The 18,289-nt window shown below is 45.7% G+C and overlaps 1 protein-coding gene across 1 annotated transcript in view; it reads right to left on the bottom strand.

Annotated features, from left to right (window-relative positions):
* Nucleotides 1-3,565: 3,565 nt before the first annotated feature.
* dnpep (aspartyl aminopeptidase) overlaps nucleotides 3,566-18,289 on the bottom strand; it is a 51,687-nt gene continuing 36,963 nt past the window's right edge. Inside the window, exons 12-15 of the mRNA XM_067987001.1 lie at nucleotides 17,194-17,233; nucleotides 15,347-15,448; nucleotides 13,987-14,154; nucleotides 3,566-5,018 (exon numbers count right to left, since the gene is read on the bottom strand). Coding sequence (XP_067843102.1) covers nucleotides 4,968-5,018; nucleotides 13,987-14,154; nucleotides 15,347-15,448; nucleotides 17,194-17,233 — 361 coding nt within the window. The 3' untranslated portion in view covers nucleotides 3,566-4,967. The remainder of the gene's footprint in view (nucleotides 5,019-13,986; nucleotides 14,155-15,346; nucleotides 15,449-17,193; nucleotides 17,234-18,289) is intronic.

The raw sequence follows: 18,289 nt of genomic DNA, 5'->3' as shown, positions 1-18,289 counted from the left end.
CTCTTGTCCTTCTAGGTGGTAGAGGTCGCGGGTTTGGGAGGTGCTGTCGAAGAAGCCTTGGCGAGTTGCTGCAGTGCATCCTGTGGATGGTACACACTGCAGCCACAGTGCGCCAGTGGTGAAGGGAGTGCATGTTTAGGGTGGTGGATGGGGTGCCAATCTAGTCTAACCCCTTCTTCAGGGATTGTTGGATCCAAACAGAGACTGGCAAGCCAAAAAAAGCCACGGAAGGCAGCAATGACTGATCTTCATCTAACTTCATCCAGCAGTGTACAGGAAAGAAATTGTGAATTTAAAAACAGACTGGCAAGCCATCTGACTATTTTAAAGGGAGGTAATGTAACCTAGGTAGTATTAATGGTATCAATCGTTGACCCAATCTACAGGCTGGGGCTCTTTTCTCCAGAAAAGAGAAGACTGAGAGGTGACCTGATCGAGGTCTTTAAGATAATGAATCGGTTTGATCAAGTAGACGGAGAGGGGCTGGGTCAATATAGGATACTGACCCAGCACCAATGGAGGAACGGCGATATATGTCCAAGTCAAAATGGTGAACGACTTGGAGGTGAAAAATCTGTTCAAAGCCACAAAATGAAAAAAAAAATGAATATGTGTGGAATTACAGAATGATGCATCAAAAGTTCAGTCCATTCTCTGAACACCAACAAGCAAATGATTCTCTTAGGGAAATTGCAGCTTTTAATAAACGTGAGGCTCTTCATAGTGCTGCTTTCAAGAGCACTCCTTTCTGTTGAGGGGAAAGTTTTTCTTTGCTTTGACTGCAGGTTTTTGCAGACCATTTGGGCATCGCTGTGGCCTTCACAAGTGCTGCAGGAAGCGGCTTCACTTTAACTGCACCACAGCAAAGTGAAACGAGGGTAAATGTTGGACACGAGTCCAAGTGTCGAGGGCGTCGCTGGAAATCAACTGGAAGATAAACCCAAATCTGGGAAGTAAGAGATGTTTCGACAGTGGCTGATCCACCATAATAAATGGTCCTTTGCTAAACGAGTGGCTTAGAAACCCCTTCATCCATCCTCCCCCGGAGAGTCTAGAATCAGGGGGCAAAGTCTCAGGATAAGGGGTCGGCCATTTAAGACTGAGATGAGGAGGAATTTCTTCACTCAAGAGGGTTGTGAATCTTTGGAATTCTCTACCGCAGAGGGCTGTGGATGCTCAGGCATTGAGTATATTCAAGGCTGAGATCGATGGATTTTTGGACTTGAGGGGAATCAAGGGGGACAGGGATCAGGCTGGAAAGCGGAGTTGAGGTCGAAGATCAGCCATGATCTTATTGAATAGTGGAGCAGGCGTGAGGGTCCATATGGCCTACTCCTGCTCCTATTTCTTATGTTCTCAAACATGGCCTATGCCATTGCAGAAAGCCAATACTTCCAGTGTTCAGGTGCGTAGGCCACGCAAGAGAGGGAATCAGAGTGTAAGAAATTGATGGGCCACTGGCCAGGTCTACATCATAATTGCCAACCTTCTCCCCATAATAACAACTTGCACTTATATAGCGCCTTTAATTCAGTAAAACATCCTAAGGCGCTTCACAGGAACCTTATCAAACAAAATTTGACACCGAATCGCATAAGACGACATTAGGACAGGTGACCAAAAGCTTGGTTTTAAGGAGCGTCTTAAAAGGAGAGGTGGAGAGGTTCAGGGAGGGAATTCCAGAGCTTAGGGCCTAGGCAGCTGAAGGAATGGCCGCCAATGGTGGAGCGATGGAAACCTGGGATGCTCAAGAGACCAGAATTGGAGGAGCGCAGAGATCTCGGAGGGTTGCAGAGCTGCAGAGCGCAGACTCTTGCGTTGGACACCTGCCAACCTCTGGCACCTCAACCAAGCAGCTGCTCTTGGTCCATGAGCTTAGACATCCAGTGTTGGCAGACCTTGGAGGGCATCAGAGCCTGATCCTAATCCTTACCCTTACCTGATGTCCACTTGTGCACTTTCCAGCAGGTGTCTCCGGATTGTGAACATAGACTAATTTTCCTCCCCTCGCTATTCCTACTGTTGTCTCAGCTGAGATATGTTAACAGCACAGACTGGGAATCAAAGCTGGGAAGTCCTGGTCAACGTTCTGTGAAACCAGTAAAGTAACTAGAGTGATGGTCAAGTATCCCTTCATGCATTTCCACATTTGTGAGTTAGGTGAATTAGAGAGAGAGTTAATATGGTCAAGTATCCCTTTATGCACTTCCACAGTTCCTATACCAAAAGATTTAGTACCAAAAATAGCGTGCGTCTTTGAGGGGGTAGGGGAATGGGGCAGGGGACACAAACTGACTTGCATCACTGGAAGGATACGGTTTACCCCACACGAAAATTGGTGTGAATTTTTAAAAAAGTATCTGTATTAAATGGGATGCAATTTTTCTTTCCTCCCTAGCCCTTCTCTTGTTTCCCCACACCATCACCATCCACTGCACAAAGAGGAGCAAGGCACCTGCTCCAAGGCTTCTGCCAGAACTGTTCTGGGAACAATCAGTGAGTGGCCTCTGGATGCAGCTCCAAGGTGATCCCTCTTCCCTCTAATTTTCCTTGGATGTACTCAGCCCCTGCCTTTCGGGGGTGGCGGATGTGATGGGATCTGGTTCTTCAAAGAGTTACCTCACTCTCTTTAAGAAGCACTTACACCAAGTCACATGGAAACTACAGCACAGATACAGGCCATTCGGCCCAACTAGTCTATGCCGGCATTTATGCTCCACATGAGCCTCCTCCCTCCCTACTTTATCTCACCCTACCAGGACACACTTCTGAACCTTTCTCCCTCATGTGCTTATCCAGCTTCCCCTTAAATGCATCTATGCTATTCGCCCCAACTACACCTTTTTTTAATGATGTGGAGATGCCGGTGATGGACTGGGGTGGACAAATGTAAGGAATCTTACAACACCAGGTTATAGTCCAACAGTTTTATTTTAAAATCACAAGCTTTCGGAGATTATCCCCTTCGTCAGGTGAGTGAATGAATCTTATATTTCACTCACCTGACGAAGGGGATAATCTCCGAAAGCTTGTGATTTTAAAATAAAATTGTTGGACTATAACCTGGTGTTGTAAGATTCCTTACAATACTCCTTTTTTTACACAGCAAGTGGTTAGGATCTGGAATGCACTGCCCGAGGGGGTGGTGGAGGCAGATTCAATCACGGCCTTCAAAAGGGAACCGGATAAGCACTTGAAAGGAAAAATTTTGCAGGGCTACGGGGAAAGAGCGGGGGAGTGGGACTAGCTGGATTGCTCTTGCATAGAACTGGCGCAGACTCGAGGGTCCGAATGGCTTCCTTCCGTGCTGTAAGCTTTCTACGGTAGCGAGTTCCACATTCTCACCACTCTCTGGGTAAAAAAGTTTCTCCTGAATTCCCTATCGGATTTATTTAGTGACTCTCTTATATTTATGACCTCTAGTTCTGGTCTCCCCCACAAGTGGAAACATTTTCTCCATGACTACCCTATCAAACCCTTTCATTATCTTAAGGACCTGTATCAGGTCACCCCTCAGCCTTCTCTTTTCTAAATCACACTGGGAATAAGGAAAGCTTTTCATCCATTTCTTTGAACTTCAAGGTTTATTGAATGATTATTAAAAAGCGATCCATTTTAAGAGACGTGCATGATGTTCAATAATTAGGGCAAGTGATTTTTTTTTCTCCCCCACTCAGAAACTGGGCTTGTTACTCAGGTTGGACTTTTCCACATCAGGCTGCAAACTGAGATACAAAGCAAAGTAAGTGCAGAAATTTGTCTCGAGATTGAAGGCACAGCGTGGGAGGAGGCCATTCGACCCATCACGTCTGTACCAGAACTAGCCCCACTTACCCTGAATCCCACCTATCCTACAGAACCATGGAAAATCACTTGCCCTACCCGTAATCACAGAGTTGAGCGTAACTTATTGACTCAGTATTGTGGCCCTAATTCCCGTCAAACCTTTCCCCCCCCCACCTCGTTCCTGGAAATGCAGCTTCATGTATTAATGAGAGATTAAGGGGGTAATTTTAAACCTAACTCACCGGGTGGGAATCCCACGGGATCGGGGGGAATCCTGATTTTGCTCCCCGTTGACTTCAGTGGAGAGTAAAATTGGGCAGGGTGTAAAACCAGCGTTGCACCCGATCCAGTCAGTTTCCCCGACGGGCGGGTTAAGTTACAATTACCCCCCCTCCACCCAAGTCTCTTTAACCAGAGGCAGAAACTCATTTGCCTTCCCCGTTCAGATTCGGTAGCCCATTGAAATTAGCACAGTGGCGGTTTTGGTGTCAAGGGACGGCAAAGCAGGAGACAGCGCCCGCCGTCCTCCGTAATCGATGAGCAGCCGGCCCGACACCAAGGGTAAAGTCACTGGGAGGTTCGTCCAGCTTCCCCGCCTCTCCATCCGCTGCATCACAGGCCCCAGCGGGCAGCTTCAATGGTGGCACTAGTGACGGCTGATAAGCAGGACTCCTCCGCCATAACACCGGGGAAAAGTGCAGCTGGGCACAGGTCTACCACCGGCAGAGAGACAAATGTGAGGCAGCCAATTGAGCGTGTGGTGCAAGAAGTGTATCGCACGTTACACTGTGACTTTTCCTGTAGCACACTCTTACCAACAAGCCTAGAGACAACACTGGGCTACTTTTCCCATCAGTGTACATTAGAAGCTTTGATAAGGCTGGCATGTGATCACACTGCCCAGCTCCTGCACCCCAAGTACAAAAATCACCCGTGCGCTGGGAGTGGGATACATCCGGAGTTACAAAGCCCTAAAACACAATCTTGTTCAAGTCAAATACTTCACTGCAGTTACAAGTAGTTTCCAGATTTTGGTAAATCAGAAGTTACGTTATTAAAATAGTGATCCTTCAGAAGTCCGAAGCGGCTCTGGGTGTTACGCCCGGTTGAGTCGAGTTGTCTATTGCCGTTGCTTTTGCCAACGACCTTCGCGCACCTCGGAGCCAGGAGAATACCAACCCTCAGTCAACGGTCAGACTACTGTTCACAGATGGGAAGTGGTCAAAGAATCCCTGGGAGAAAAAGCACAGAGGTTGAATGGATCAGTCAGAAAAGAAAACAGCAAGGGAATCGTTCCCCTCTCCCAAATAACACAGACCTTCTGTTGCAAAGTACTCTGGGGCATGGGTTAGTCATGTTAAGAGCACAGGTGACAATTTATGAGAAACATGGGGTGCAGGACTGAGGCACACTGCCGAACTGATATCAGTCGTGGCTCAGTGAGCAGTACACTCGCCTCCAAGTCAGAAGGTCATGGGTTCAAGCCCCACTCCAGAGGCTTGAGCACATAATCTAGGCTGACACTTCAGTGCAGTACTAAAGGGAGTACTGCATTGTCTTTCATATGAAATAGGAGCAGGAGTAAGCCTCAAGGCCCCTCGAGCCTGCTCCGCCATTCAATCAGATCATGGCTGATCTTCGACCTCAACTCCACTTTCCTGCCCGATCCCCATATCCCTCGATTCCCTTAGAGTCCAAAAAATCTATCGATCTCAGTCTTGAATATACTCAACATCCAGAGCCCTCTGGGGTAGAGAATTTCAAAGATACACAACCCTCAGTGAAGAAATTCCTCCTCATCTCAGTCCTAAATGGCCAACACTCATTCTGAGACTATGCCCCCTAGTTCCAGACTCTTCAGCTTGCTTGCTTGCTGTACCTGCATGTTAACTTTCCGTGTTTCTTGTATAAGGACATCCAAATCTCTCTGAACACCAACATTTAATAGCTTCTCTCCATTTAAAAAATATTATGTTCTTCTATTTTTCCTACCAAAGTGAATAACCTCACTGTGGGACATCCTACGGTTATGAAAGTGTGATATGAATGCAAGTTCTTCAGGTCTTTCTTCAAACACACAAAATCACAAGACAGAGGCAGATGAGGACAGCTATTCAGCCCCTCTTTACTTAATTCTTCTAAAGAGGCCCAATAGTTAACTCCTCCAAGACAGTATTCAAAAGATTCTTCAATCAATTTCACCGCCACTACTCTATCTAACGCCATTCCAGGTGCTGATCACTCTGTTCATGAAGATCTTCCTCTCATCGATCCTTAACCTTTATAAATCACTGCTCGGGCCTCAGCCGGAGTATTGTGTCCAATTCCGGGCACCACACTTTAGGAAGGATGTCACGGCCTTGGAGAAGGTGCAGAGGAGATTTACTGGAATGATAGCAGGGATTGGCGAGACCGGAAAAGCTGGGATTGTTCTCCTTAGAGCAGAGGAGGTTAAGGGGAGATTTAATAGAAGTGTTCAAAATCATGAAGGGTTTTGATAGAGTAAATAAGGAGAAACTGTTTCCAGTGGCATTAGGGTTGGTGATCAGAGGACACAGATTTAAGGTAATTGGCAAAAGAACTGCAGGAGAGATGAGAATTTTTTTTTAAAACGCAGCGAGTTATGATGATCTGGAATGCGCTGCCTGAAAGGGCGGTGGAAGCAGATTCAACAGTAACTTTCAAAATGGAATTGGATAAATACTTGAAAAGCAAAAATTTGCGGAGTTTGGGGAAACAGCAGGGGAGCGGGACTAATTGGATAGCTCTTTCAAAGAGCCGGCACAGGCACGATGGGCCGATTGGCCTCCTTCTGTGCTGTATGATTCTAATTTTGCCGTTTACAAGTTTGAACCTGTGTCCCTTGTTGTACTCTTGATGTAGTTTGAAGTAATATCCCAGCGTACCTTTTTCATACCATCTCATATACCTCTGGAAAATAGCCTCAGTTGCCGACTCTCAAGGCTGAACAACCCAAGCTCCTCCCCCTCCCCTTCTCTCCTCATAACTCTAATGCCTTGCGGCTCTTCTCTGCTCTGCCTCTATAGAATCATAGAAAGGTTACAGCACGGAAGGAGGCCATTCGGCCTATCGAGTCCACGCCGGCTCTCTGCAAGAGCAATCCAGCTAGTCCCACTCCCCTGCCCTATCCCTGCAAATTTTTTCCTTTCAAGTACCTATCCAGTTCCGCTTTGAAGGCCATGATTGAATCTGCCTCCACCACTCCCTTGGGCAGTGAATTCCAGATCCCAATCACTCGGTATGTAAAGAAGTTTATCCTCAAGTCACCTTTGGTTCTTTTGCCAATCGCCTATGGCCTGCATGTCTCCCTTGTGTCTTATGACTAGAAATGGACACAGTACTCACGGTGTGGCATAAAAAAAATTTTTTTTTTTTTGAAACGCAGTTACAGATGTTTCCACTTGTGAGGGAGTCCAAAATCTAGGGACCATAGATATAAGAGAGTCACTAATAAATCCAATAGGGAACTCAGGAGAATCTTCTTTACCCAGAGAGTGGTTAGAATGTTGAACTTGCTACTACATGGAGTAATTGAGGCGAATAGCATGGATGCTTTTAAGGGGAAGATAGATAAACACATGAGGGAGAAAGGAACAGAAGGACATGCTGATAAGAGTTAGAGGAAGAGGGGTGGGAGGGGGCTCGTGTGGAGCATAAACACTGGCATAGACCAGTTGGGCTGAATGGCCTGTTTCAGTGCTGTACATTCTATGTGATGTAGGCAAATGCAGCTGTCAAGTTGTACACAGCAAAGTCACACAACAGACAACAGACTAGTTAATCTGTTTATGGTCGTGTTGGTTGAGGGAATAAAGTTGGTCAGGACATCGGGAGGATTCCCTGCTCTTCGAATAGTGCTACATGATCAATTGTCCCCCCAGCATCCACAAGCCTTTCGGGGGGGGAAGAGAGTTCCAGATTTACCAACTATGTGAGAAAGTGCTTCCCGAGTTCACCTCTGAATGACTTAGCTCTAATTTTAAGATTACGTCCCCTGGTTCTTGATTTCCCTCACCAGAGGAAATTGTTTCTCTGTATTTACCCTAGCGAATCTTTTTATCATTTTAAACACCTCAATCAGACCAGCCCTCAACCTTCAGAGAAAATGGAGTGGGGAGTAGAGAGCTCCAGTTGGTGAGGCAGCACTGGCGCAGGGACACTGGGTGGAATGGGCTCCTTTTGTGCTGTAAATTCTACGACTCTCAGAGTGTCGCAGAAGAGTGCGAGGGACATGCCCTGGAGCAAGTGTTTGTCAAACCCCCTTGGGGTGCAGCAGTCTGCAGCTAGTGATCCTGGGGGTGCCCAAAGCGTTTTGGGGGTGACTACTCAGCATATTATAAAACCAAGATTACCCTTTCGGTGAGAGGCTTGACTTTGCAGTCATCAATTGAACCAAACATTCCTTATAGCACTGAACAATACTGCCACCATCTGGTGGGCCGGATGGCGATGACATTAATTGAATAAAATTAAAATGCAGCGTTGTGGGCAGTAACAACTTTGGGTTGGGGGGCGGGGGGTGCATTTGAGACGTACAGACCGACAAGATTAATCTGAGCTGAGTTAGTGGAGCAACAGAAATGAGTCACCATAATTCTCATTCTTATTTTCAAATTACACCTCGCCCCTCCCTATCTCCAACCTCCTCCAGCCCTACAGGATCTCTGCGCTCCTCCAATTCCAGCCTCTTGCGCATCCCCCATTTCCATCGCTCCACCATTGGCGGCCGTGCCTTCAGCTGCCTGGGCCCTAAGCTCTGGAATTCCCTCCCTAAATCTCTCCGCCTCTCTCTCTTCCTTTAAGACGCTCTTTAAAACCTTCCTCTTTGACCGAGCTTTTGGTCACCTGTCCTAATGTCTCTTTATGTGGCTCAGTGTCAGTTTTTTGTCCAATTACACTCCTGTGAAGCGCCTTGGGGACATTTTACAATGTTGAAGGCGCTGCATAAATGCAAGTTGTTATTGTTGTGATGCGGGGCTCAGATAAACTGGGAGAATGGGCTTGCGACTCTGGAGGCACCGAGAGCCATGTGAAGAGATGCTTTTCATCTGCACTTCCCAAGGGAATAGAACACTGTCCTCGAAAAGGTAGGAGAAAGCGTTTCTGTCTGCAACGATGGCTGGGCACTTCGACTCCCCTGTACAGGGAAAGTGGGGAGGTTCCAAAAGCTAGAAAATAAATTCCCAAACTGCAGCTTTGAAATAAGTGCCCACGGGCAGCTGGTTACTGCTCCAAGGCTGTAGAATCAGCCACTTAATATAAAAAGGGACAGATTCTGCAGCACCGAATGCCACAGGCTGCAACGCAGAACTAAAAGAAAAAAAGATAGACGTACATTTATAGAGCGCCTTTCACAACCTCAGAACGCCTCAAAGCGCTTTACAGCCAATTAAGTACTTTTGAAGTGTAGTCACTGTTGTAACATTGGCAACGCAGAAGCCAATTTGGGCACAGCAAGATCCCACAAATAGCAACGTGTTAATGACCAGATAACGTATTTTTTAAGGGGCTCTGTAATATAGATGGCATCACCAAAATCCAGATCTAAATTGGCACAGGCACTCCATGTACCACACAGTAATACAGACGCAACAAATGGTGAAGGGCCAGATGTCCGAGTATTGTTCGGATTTACAGCGTGTGAAGGCAAACAGAAGCTCATTGAGTGCCAGGCCTGTGTCGGTGGGGACATTAAACTTATCAATGTATCTACTGACACCGCAGTGTCAGCCAGACGGGGCGGGACTTGCAGCAAACAGTGTCTATTTCAGAGAATAATAATCATGGGAGATTTTAACTGCCCCCAAGTAAACTGGCAAGAGGTAGGTAAAGGGGCACAGGGAATGGAATTTTTACAATGTGTGCGGGACTCCTTTCTTACCTAGTATGTAAAAAGTGCAACAAGAGAGGAAGCACTGCTGAATGTAGTAATGGGAAATGAACCAGAACAGATAAGAGAAGTGTTGGGGAGATCGATAGATTTTTGGACTCTGGGGGAAATCAAGGGACATGGGGATCGGGCAGCAAAGTGAAGTTGAGGTTGAAGATCAGCCATGATCTTATTGAATGGCGGAACAGGCTAGAGGGGCCTACTCTTGCTCCTATTTCTTATGTTCTTAACATCTAGGCAATAGCGATCACAACATAATAAGGCTTAAGATAAAGATTAAGGACATAAGTGAGACAAAGACCAAAGTAACAAATCGGAAAAAATCTGGTTTTAAGGGGATGAGTGCGGAACTAGGGAAAATAACTGGAAAAATTTACTGACAAACAAAGAAACAGAACAGCAGTGGGAAACATTCAAAACGGTGATCAAGAGAGTCCAGGAAAAATATATCCCACCATAAAGCAAGAACAAACTAGCCAGTAATGAAACACCATGGACAAAATTGAAACTAAAGAAAAAGGCATACACTAAGTACATAGACAATAAAGGAGAGGATGACAAAAGGGAATATGAAAAGATTAGGAAAGAAGTCACAAAAACAATTAGGAAAGCAAAGAGAAACTACGAAATTAAATGATCAAGGAATATAAAAAGAATCATAGAAAGGTTACAGCACGGAAGGAGACAATTCGGCCCATCGAGTCCATGCCGGCTCTATGCAAGAGCAATCCAGCTAGTCCCATTCCCCCGCCCTATCCCCGTAGCCTGCAAATTGTTTCCTTTCAAGTACTTATCCAGTTCCCTTTTGAAGGCCACGATTGAATCTGCCTCCACCACCCCCTCGGGCAGAGCATTCCAGATCCTAACCACTCGCTGTGTAAAAAAGCTTTTCCTCATGTCACCTTTGGTTCTTTTGCCAATCACCTTAAGTCTATGTCCTCTGGTTCTTGACCCTTCCGCCAATGGGAACAGTTTCTCTATCTGCTCTGTCTAGACCCTTCATGATTTTGAATACCTCTATCAAATCTCCTCTCAACCGTCTCTGTTCCAAGGACAACAACCCCAGCTTTTCCAGTCTATCCACGTAACTGAAGTCCCTCATCCCAGGAATCATTCTAGTAAATCTCTTCTGCACCCTCTCTAAGGCCTTCACATCTTTCCCGAAGTGCGGTGCCCAGAACTTGACACAATACTCCAGTTGCGGCCGAACCAGTGTTTTATAAAGGTTCATCATGACTTCCATACTTTTGTGCTCTATGCCTCTATTTATAAAGCCCAGGATCCGGTATGCTTTTTTAACTGCTTTCTCAACCTGCCCTGCCACCTTCAATGATCTGTGCTCATATATCCCCAGATCTCTCTGTTGCTGTACCTCTTTTAGAGTTGTGCCTTCTAGTTTATATTGCCTCTCCTCGTTCTTCCTACCGAATTGTATCACTTCACATTTTTCTGCGTTAAATTTCATCTGCCACACGTCCCTCCATGTCGCCAGCCTGTCTATATCCTCGACGTCTATCACTATCCTCCTCACTGTTTACTGCCCTTCCACGTTTTGCGTCATCTGCACATTTCGAACTTGTGCCTGTACTGTCCGTCCATCTCCATCTATCTAATATATATCTATAAAAAAAAAAGTGCTCCCAGCACTGACCCCTGGGGAACACCACTGTACACCTCCCTCCAGTCCGAAAAACATACTGTTTCCTGTCCCTTAGCCGATTCTGTACCCATGTTGCTACTGCCCCCTTTATTCCATGGGCCGCAATCTTGATGGTAAGCCTACCGTGCAAATAGTGAAGTATTCTACAGACACACAAATAACAAAAGAAAAATGAGGATAGGGTTAGGGCCACTAAGGGTTACACACGATAAACTCACAGGTAATGAGAGTTAAATGACAAATATTAAATAATTACTTTACCTCAGTATTTACCAGGGAGACTAACATGGTGGGCAGGACATTAGAAGAGATCAAAAAAGATATAAAGACATTTAAGATAGAAAGGAGGCAGGGTTGGGGCGCTGATAATTGATGAACAAATCAACCTTAGAGAAAATAAAACCCCATGTCCAGATCGATTGCGTCCAGGCATCTTAAAAGACGTTAGGGAAGAGACAGCAGAGGCACTGTGACATATATATAAAAATTGATTAGAAAAGGGAATAGTGCCAGAGGACTGGTGAACAGCTAATGTGATTCCTATATTTAAAAAGGGAGATAGAACAAGTCCAGGGAAATATAGACCAGTTAGTTTAACGTCGGTGGTAGGAAAGATAATGGAATCTTTACTCAAAGATATAATAGAAAAACATCTAGAAACCGAAAATATAAAGAATAGTCAGCACGGATTTCAAAAAGGGAAGGTCATGCTTGACCAACCTTATTGAATTCTTTGAAGTAACAGAGAGTGTAAAGAAGGGTAATGTAGTAGATGTAATATATTTGGATTTTCTACAAGCCTTTGATAAGGAACCACATAGTAGACTCATGACTAAGGTCAGAGCATGTGGAGTCAGGGGACAAGTAGCAGACTGGATAGCAAGCTAGCTACAAAACAGAAAACAGAGAGAACATAGAACAAAAGAAATAGGAGCAGGAGTAGGCCATGCAGCCCCTCGAGCCTGCTCTGCCACTCAATCAATCATGGCTGATCTTGATTGGGTGGCTGAGAGTAGGGCTTAAAGTAGTTACTCAGACTGGCAAAAGGTGGGAAGTGGTGTTCCACAAGGGTCGGTGCTGGGACCACTGTTATTCACCATTTACACAAATGATTTGGACTCCGAAATCAGAAGTACAATTTCAAAATTTGCAGACGACACCAAATTGGGGGGTGTAGTTAATACTGAGGAAGACTGCGGAAAAATACAGGAAGACTTGCAGAATGGGTGTGTAATTGGCAAATGAATTTCAATATAGATAAGTGTGAGGTGGTACATTTTGGCAGGAAGAATAAGGAGGCCACATACTTCTTGGAAAATAAGAGTCTAAATGGGATAGAGAAGCAGAGGGATCTGGGGGTACAGATATACAAATCACTAAAAGTAGCGATGCAGGTTAATAAGGCCATAAAAAAAGCCAGCCAAGCACTGGGGTTCATTTCTAGAGGGATAGAATTGAAAAACAGAGAAGTTATTTTTCTAAATTGGATAGCCCGTTGAAGGATGGAATACCAGAGCCTGGTTTTCAGTTGCTTCCAAGCCTTTATTCACAGAGCTCCACATTACACAGACCAACACCACACCCTAGATCAACTCTCTTATAAAAGGATACAAGAGAGTTCCCAATTGATACCTACCACCTGAATACAATTAACACTAATTGATATAAATCACAGATACAATTAACATTTATGCTAACTTGTATAGAACCTTGGTTAGACCACACTTGTGGAGTACAGTACACAGTTCTGGTCTCCATATTACAGAAAGGGTATAGAGGCACTGGAGAAGGTGCAAAAAAAGATTTACTGGGATGATACCAGAACTGAGAGGTTATACCTATCAGAAAAGATTGAACAGGATGGGGCTCTTTTCTCTAGAAAAAAGACTGAGGGGGTGACCTGATAGGGGTTTTTAAGATTACAGAAGGGTTTGATAGGGTAGAACTAGATTAGATGTTTCCACTTGTGGGGGAGACCAGAACTAAAGAGCCATAAATATAAGATAGTCACTAATAAATCCAATAGGGAATTCAGGAGAAACTTCTTAACCAAGAGAGTGGTAAGAATGGGGAACTCGCTACCACAAGGAGTAGTTGAGGCGACTAGCATGGATGTATTCAAGGGGAAGCTAGGTAAGTATATGAGGGAGAAAGGAATAGGAGGGTATGTTGATGGGGTTAGATGAAGAAGGTTGGGAGGAGGCTCGTGTGGAGCATAAACACTGGCTAGACCTGTTGGGCCAAATGGCATGTTTCTGTGCTGTACATTTTAATGTAATTTACTCAGCAAACAGAGTCTATTTATCAGAGTCTCTATGAACTACTGCAAACAGAACTCATGATTGAAACTATAGCAACATCTCCCGATAAAAGCAGGATTATTTCTCCAGCAAAATGCAACAAGTGGAGGATAGTTACATGACACAAATTATGTGCGTAAAATCATTTCCAGTAGTGCGATCTCCAGGCGTGACTGACGGGGGGAATTACGCAATCATCTCCGTGCTGGCCGGGAATACTGGTGTCACTATACGCAGCCTTATACACAGTGAAAGCAGTGACTCCTAACTGTACGGTAATGGAGCTTTCCCAACGCGAGCAAGAACCAAGAGACCCATGTGTTGTTTACCTTGAACAGCGTGACGGTCTGGAGTATACTGGACGTGCAACACATCTCACGGATGGAGTGCATGGCCAATTGCGGGCACCCGATGTCCAGTACTTTCAGCCCAAGGCCGGAGGCAAGGATCGGGCCGATTGTGGTACCACAGGGACTGTCGTTCCTTACCATGACATCCTGCAAAGAATTTGGTTCAGAAGCTGATCAGAATTCATTGAGATTGCAGTAAAGCTGCTTGGAGAGACTGGAGAAGCTGGGATTGTTCCCCTTAGAGCATAGAAGGATATGGGGAGATTTAATAGAGGCGTTCAAAATTATGAAGGGTTTTGATGGGGTGGATGGCAAGAAACTGTTTCACTGGCAGGAGGGTTGGTAACCAGAGGACACAGATGTAAGATAATTAGAAAAAGAACCAGAGGGGGAGGAGGAGCATTTTTTTTTTTAAACGCAGCGAGTTATGATTATCTGGAATGCACTGCCAGAAAGGGCGGTGGAAGCAGATTCAATCGTAACTTTCAAAAGGGAATTGGATAAATACTTGAAAAGGAAAAATGTGCAGGGCTATGCAGAAAAGGCAGAGGAAGTGGGACCAATTGGTACCTCTTTCAAGGAGCTGGCACAGTCACGATGGGCTAAATGGCCTCCTTCTGTGCTTATGATCCTATGATTCTACAACTCTATCCTAATGAAGCTAGAACTGCCTTACCAAGAGGTATCAATAATGTCATGAACTACAGATTAAAGCCCTGCCACTGTAGAGCACCCCATTAGATTAGTGCATAAAGTCATTGCCCAGTGCGATACTGACTAGAAAGGCCTAAGGTTCAATCCATGGGCCTTTGCTGGGTTACCTTGGCTATAGAGTGGGGGAAAAAAACAAATGCTGCCAGGGTTCTCACCCTTGCTGGAAAATTGTGGATGTCAAGTGAGGGTTTGGATCTGATGAGAGTAATAAGTATTCTGCCAACACTCACCACCTAGGCTTGAATAGACAAATGGGCACGTGGGCAAGGTGCAGGAGGGCACACGGCACCCGGAGAATCAGAACGCTGCACCAAGCACAACTTTCAGGTTGGTGGGGTGTGAACAAAGGACCAGGTGGAGGCCATTCAGCCCCTCCAGCATGTTCTGCCATTCTACTACATTATGGCTGCTCTTTTCCTCAACTCCATTTACTCGCCATTGCTCCATATCCCTTGATACCCGTATCCAACAAAAGCCTATCGATTTTTGACCGCGAGAATTTCAATTAACCCCCCCCCAGCATCCACAGCCTTTTGGGGGCGAGAGCGATCCAGTTTCCCACTGCCCTTTTGCCCTCTTTTATTCCCCCCCCCCCCCCCCACCAAAAAAAGGGATATGACGTTACCTGGAGTGGGACGTCCACGCGATTAGCAATCTCTCGGACTACGGCAGCAGTGACTGCATTTGAGGCGTAACGTTGGTTACTGTTAAATTTGATCACCGGCCCCTGAACAGAAACAAAGAAGAGCAACATTAGCAAGTCACGCAGGGGCAGAACAACGCGAAGGCCAACGGGGCCTGCACCCAGGAGCCCCAGCCAAATACGGGGCCCCCGGTAAAACTCACCGTAACACACAAAAACTGCATACAACCGCTGCACCAGTTTCATTTAAGCATATTGCAATACGCTATGATTTGCTTCATGATTAATCCTGATTCGCATCAAGTTCCATTCACCCATCACCCCCCCTGCTCCCGGTCCGGCAACGCCTCGATTTTAAAATTCTCATCCTTGTTTTCAAATCCCTCCATGGCCTCGTCCCCTCCTTATCTCTAACCTCCTCCAGACCTACAACCCTCCGAGATCTCTGCGTTCCTCCAATTCTGGCCTCTTGCGCATCCCTGATTTTCATCGTTCCACCATTGGCAGCCGTGCCTTCAGCTGCCTAGGCCCTAAGCTCTGGAATTCCCTCCCTCAACCTCTCCGCCTCTCTCGTCTGCTTTAAGGCGCTCCTTAAAACCTACCTCTTTGACCAAACTTTTAGTCACCTGTCCTAATATGGTTCCTGTGAAGCACCTTGGAGCGTTTTACTACGTTAAAGGTGCTATATAAATGCAAGTTATTGATGTTGTTGAAGCAGTAAGGATAACAAGTGCAAATGCTGGTCCATCAGTCGTGGGTCCAGATCACTCCATCTAAAGGGAAGAACTTGCATTTATATAGCACCTTTCACAACGTCAGGACGTCCCAAAGCGCTTTACAGTCAATGAAGTACTTTTGAAGTGTAGTCACTGTTGTAATGTAGGAAACGCGGCAGCCAATTTGCGCACAGCAAGATCCCACAAACAGCAATGTGATAATGACCAGATATTCTATTTTTTCTCAGTGACGTTGGTTGAGGGATAAATATTGGCCAGGACACTGGGGAGAACGCCCCTGTTCTTCTTCAAAATAGTGCCATGGGAACTTTTACGTCCACCTGAGAGGGCAGGCAGGGCTTCGGTTTAACATCTCACCCGAAAGCTGGCACCTCTGACAGTGCAGCACTCACTCAGTATTAATCTAGGCTGACACGCCCAGTGTATGTGCTCAAGTCTCTGGAGTGGGATTATGAACCCACAACCTTCTGACTCAGAGGCGAGCGATGCTACCACTGAACCACGGCTGACATCTGGACCAGTTCTAAACAAAGGGTCCACACTTATATGTTGCTTGTTCCTCTTTTCCCTAGAGGCCACTATATCTCCTCTCCTTAGCATCTCAAAGATAAATAGCAAAATTGCGCTCCACTACATCCGAAGTAGCTCCTGCTTACAGGAACATGGGGAAGTGGATAGCTAAGGTCTGAAGTTACTATAGTCAATGGTCAGACTAGAGATTGCACGGTACTAGGTTAAAGATGAGACACTGTTCCTGAAGCTGTGGTTCGTCTTCCTAAGCAGCAAACCAACAAACTACCAGTTCATCTGTTTTTTCACGGTGTTGTTTGAGGATAAACGTTGGCCAGGACGTGGAGAGAAACCCCAGGGTTCTATGAATAGCACCATGGCACCTTTAACATCCACTGGAACACCAGAACAGGCAGACGGGGCCTTGTTTAACATCTTATCTGCAGGAATGCGCAGTTTAAATGTAGCAGACAACAAAAGCGATTCATTTATTAGAGATAATTTCACCGCTCGATTTCACAAAACCATTTGGAAGCTCGCTATTAAATTTTGTTGGAATTTAATAAATGTCCATGACCTCACCTTGTGCAGAGCAGGCCTGTGATTTTCCTCGTGTTTGTCTCTGAAAGTATTGAAAACATAAACGTGAATTTCATTAAGTTCTGGGTCGACGCTTCTTGTTAAAAAGTACTCCCCCCTTTTTATAGAGGCACTGGGGAAAGTGCAAAAAAGATTTACAAGGATGATACCAGAACTGAGCGGTTATAACTATCAGGAAAGACTGAACAGGCCGGGGCTCTTTTCTCCAGAAAAGAGAAGGCTGAGGGGTGACCTGAGAGGTCTTTAAAATTATGAAAAGGTTTTATAGGATAGGCGTAGAGAAAACGTTTCCACTTCTGGGGGAGTCCAAAACTAGGGGCCATAAATATAAGATAGTCACTAATAAATCCAATAGGGAATTCAGGGGAAACTTCTTTACCCAGAGAGTGGTGAGAATGTGGAACTCGCTACCATAACGAGTAGTTGAGGCAAATAGCATAGATGCATTTAAGGGGAAGCTCGATAAGTACATGAGGGAGAAAGGAATAGAAGGATATGCTGATAGGGTGAGATGAAGTAAGGTGGGAGGAGGCTCGTGTGGAGCATGAACACTGGCATCGGCCAGTTGGGCCGAATGGCCTGTTTCTGTGCTCTATATTGGGAGGACCCTAGGCAAGACAGAGGGTCAGAGGGATCTTGGTGTGCAAGTTCACAGATCCCTGAAGGCGGCGGAACAGGTAGATAAGGTGGTAAAGAAGGCATATGGGATACTTGCCTTTATTAGCCGAGGCATAGAATATAAGAGCAAGGAGGTTATGATGGAGCTGTATAAAACACTGGTTAGGCCACAGCTGGAGTACTGTGTGCAGTTCTGGTTGCCACACTACAGGAAGGATGTGATCGCTTTGGAGAGGGTGCAGAGGAGATTCACCAGGATGTTACCAGGGCTGGAGCGCTTCAGCTATGAAGAGAGACTGGGAAGATTGGGTTTGTTTTCCTTGGAGCAGAGGAGGCTGAGGGGGGACATGATTGAGGTGTACAAAATTATGAGGGGCACAGATAGGATGGATACTAAGGAGCTTTTTCCCTTCGTTGAGGGTTCTATAACAAGGGGACATAGATTCAAGGTAAAAGGCGG

Source organism: Heptranchias perlo, chromosome 7, assembly GCF_035084215.1.
Source record: "Heptranchias perlo isolate sHepPer1 chromosome 7, sHepPer1.hap1, whole genome shotgun sequence".
NCBI classification, from domain to species: Eukaryota; Metazoa; Chordata; class Chondrichthyes; order Hexanchiformes; family Hexanchidae; genus Heptranchias; species Heptranchias perlo.
Note: the sequence above shows the minus strand (reverse complement) of the source record. Positions and strands in the feature narration are given on the sequence as shown.